At 41.1% G+C, this 2,500-nt stretch overlaps 1 protein-coding gene across 1 annotated transcript; it reads left to right on the top strand.

The window, feature by feature from the left end:
* The first annotated feature begins 367 nt into the window (after positions 1-367).
* Positions 368-1,540, top strand: LOC113819247 (actin, alpha cardiac muscle 2-like). Its single transcript, XM_070116028.1, has one exon. The coding sequence runs from the start codon at positions 383-385 to the stop codon at positions 1,514-1,516; it is 1,134 nt and encodes a 377-aa protein (XP_069972129.1). The 5' UTR covers positions 368-382; the 3' UTR covers positions 1,517-1,540.
* The last annotated feature ends 960 nt before the right edge of the window (positions 1,541-2,500 follow it).

Raw genomic sequence — 2,500 nt, 5'->3', positions numbered from 1 at the left:
CACATATCCATACCAACATACTGTACAAGCGCACATATACGGTAGAGAAGTAAATGCGTGCCCTTAATCTCAAAAATATTTGGATCATGCCTTGTCTGTAGCCAAGGCAGTATGCAATGCTGCTAGATTAAAATGCTATTCAATAAGCAGATACTTGCTTCTGGGTAAGGAACGAAATGTAATTCAGGCACACACAAATGTGTAACTTAGGTCAGCTTTACATACTTTCTTTCTACTGGGGTACTGACAACATTTGAAGAAATTCCGTATCAATGTCTATACTTTTAACACAGTAGGTCACAGTGAACAAAACTTTTTCAATATTCACCTGCTTTCCTTACTTCCTCAGGTATTCTTGCAATAATTTGCCTACATCACCACCATGTGTGACGACGAAGACACATGCGCACTCGTTTGCGACAATGGCTCCGGCATGGTCAAGGCCGGATTCGCCGGAGACGACGCCCCTCGCGCCGTCTTCCCCTCCATCGTCGGCCGTGCCCGTCACCAGGGTGTGATGGTCGGTATGGGTCAGAAGGACGCCTACGTCGGTGATGAGGCCCAGAGCAAGCGTGGTATCCTCACCCTCAAGTACCCCATCGAACACGGTATCATCACCAACTGGGATGACATGGAGAAGATCTGGTACCACACCTTCTACAATGAGCTCCGTATTGCCCCTGAAGAGTCCCCCACACTTCTCACCGAGGCTCCCCTCAACCCCAAGGCCAACCGTGAGAAAATGACTCAGATCATGTTCGAGTCCTTCAGCCTTCCTGCCACATACATTACCATTCAGGCTGTGCTTTCCCTGTACGCCTCTGGTCGTACCACTGGTCAGGTTTGCGACTCTGGCGATGGTGTGACCCACATGGTCCCCGTTTATGAAGGTTTCGCTCTTCCTCATGCTATCCTTCGTCTCGATCTTGCTGGCCGTGATCTTACCAACTACCTAATGAAGATCTTGACTGAGCGTGGCTATTCTTTCACCACCACCGCTGAACGTGAAATTGTCCGTGATATCAAGGAGAAGCTTTGCTACATTGCCCTTGACTTCGACAATGAGATGAACGTTGCCGCTGCGTCTACTTCCTTGGATAAGTCGTATGAGCTTCCCGACGGTCAGGTCATCACAATTGGCAACGAACGTTTCCGCTGCCCTGAGGCCCTCTTCCAGCCTTCTTTCCTTGGTATGGAATCTGCTGGTGTTCAGGAAACCGTCCACAGCTCCATCATGAGGTGCGACATTGACATCAGGAAGGATCTGTTTGCCAACATTGTCATGTCTGGTGGTACCACCATGTACCCTGGTATTGCTGACCGCATGCAGAAGGAAATCACAACCCTGGCCCCTTCCACCATCAAGATCAAGATCATTGCTCCTCCTGAGCGTAAATACTCCGTCTGGATCGGTGGTTCCATCCTGGCCTCCCTTTCCACCTTCCAGGCAATGTGGATCACCAAGGAAGAGTACGAAGAGTCAGGCCCTGGCATCGTCCACCGAAAATGTTTCTAAGAAAATAAAGTAGAATCAGATACATATATTCCTTTCCATTTTATTATAGTAAAACCTTTCCTAATGAGCCAGGTCAATACTGCAGACACCAAAAATTATTTCTCTGTTATTATAATTTTGCTAATTTACTATTGTTTTAGAGTAAAGAATAGACACATATATTCATACATGTATATATGTATATATATATATATATATATATATATATATATATATATATATATATATATATCATACATATTTATGTATTTATGTACATATATGTACACACCATGGCACACACACACACACACACACACACACATATATATATATCATTTCGAGTTTGTCTGAAAAGGAACTCATTCTTAAAGAGTTCGAAAGGTTACGATTATTTTCAATTCTCACTGTGGCTAATTTCATATATATATATATATATATATATATATATATATATATATATATATATATATATATATATATATATATATATACACACACACACACACACACACACACACACACACACACACACACACACACATATATACATATATATATATATATATATATATATACATATATATACATATATTTGTGTGTGTGTGTGTCTGTGTATAAAAGCACTCAAACACACATATAGGCCTATATATTCAGTGAGAGATAGGGGGCGGGGGGAATTCTGAAATACACATATTTCATCTTTACATGTGTCAGATATGGCAATTTCCCTTGTACAATAGGGACAATATCGGTATAATAAGTTTCTCACTAGTTCTGAAAAGGAAGGATCAAAGCTAAACAATATATATGTTCACGACACGTTAAGCAATGTGAATCGTATTAAAGACTATTTAATGAAGACACACACACTCTCTCAATGTAAATATAGCTCTTGGAGACAGATGTGGTACTTGAGAAAAAAAAAGTTAACAGGAAAAATAGAAGACAGTAAAAGAAACAGAAATAAACCAAGAAAAGAAGCTGCTCTCTGATAAAGTGGCG

Source organism: Penaeus vannamei, chromosome 38 (genome assembly GCF_042767895.1).
Source record: "Penaeus vannamei isolate JL-2024 chromosome 38, ASM4276789v1, whole genome shotgun sequence".
NCBI classification, from domain to species: Eukaryota; Metazoa; Arthropoda; class Malacostraca; order Decapoda; family Penaeidae; genus Penaeus; species Penaeus vannamei.
The sequence above is the reverse complement of the archived record's forward strand: the minus strand, read 5'-3'. Positions and strand labels throughout refer to the sequence as shown.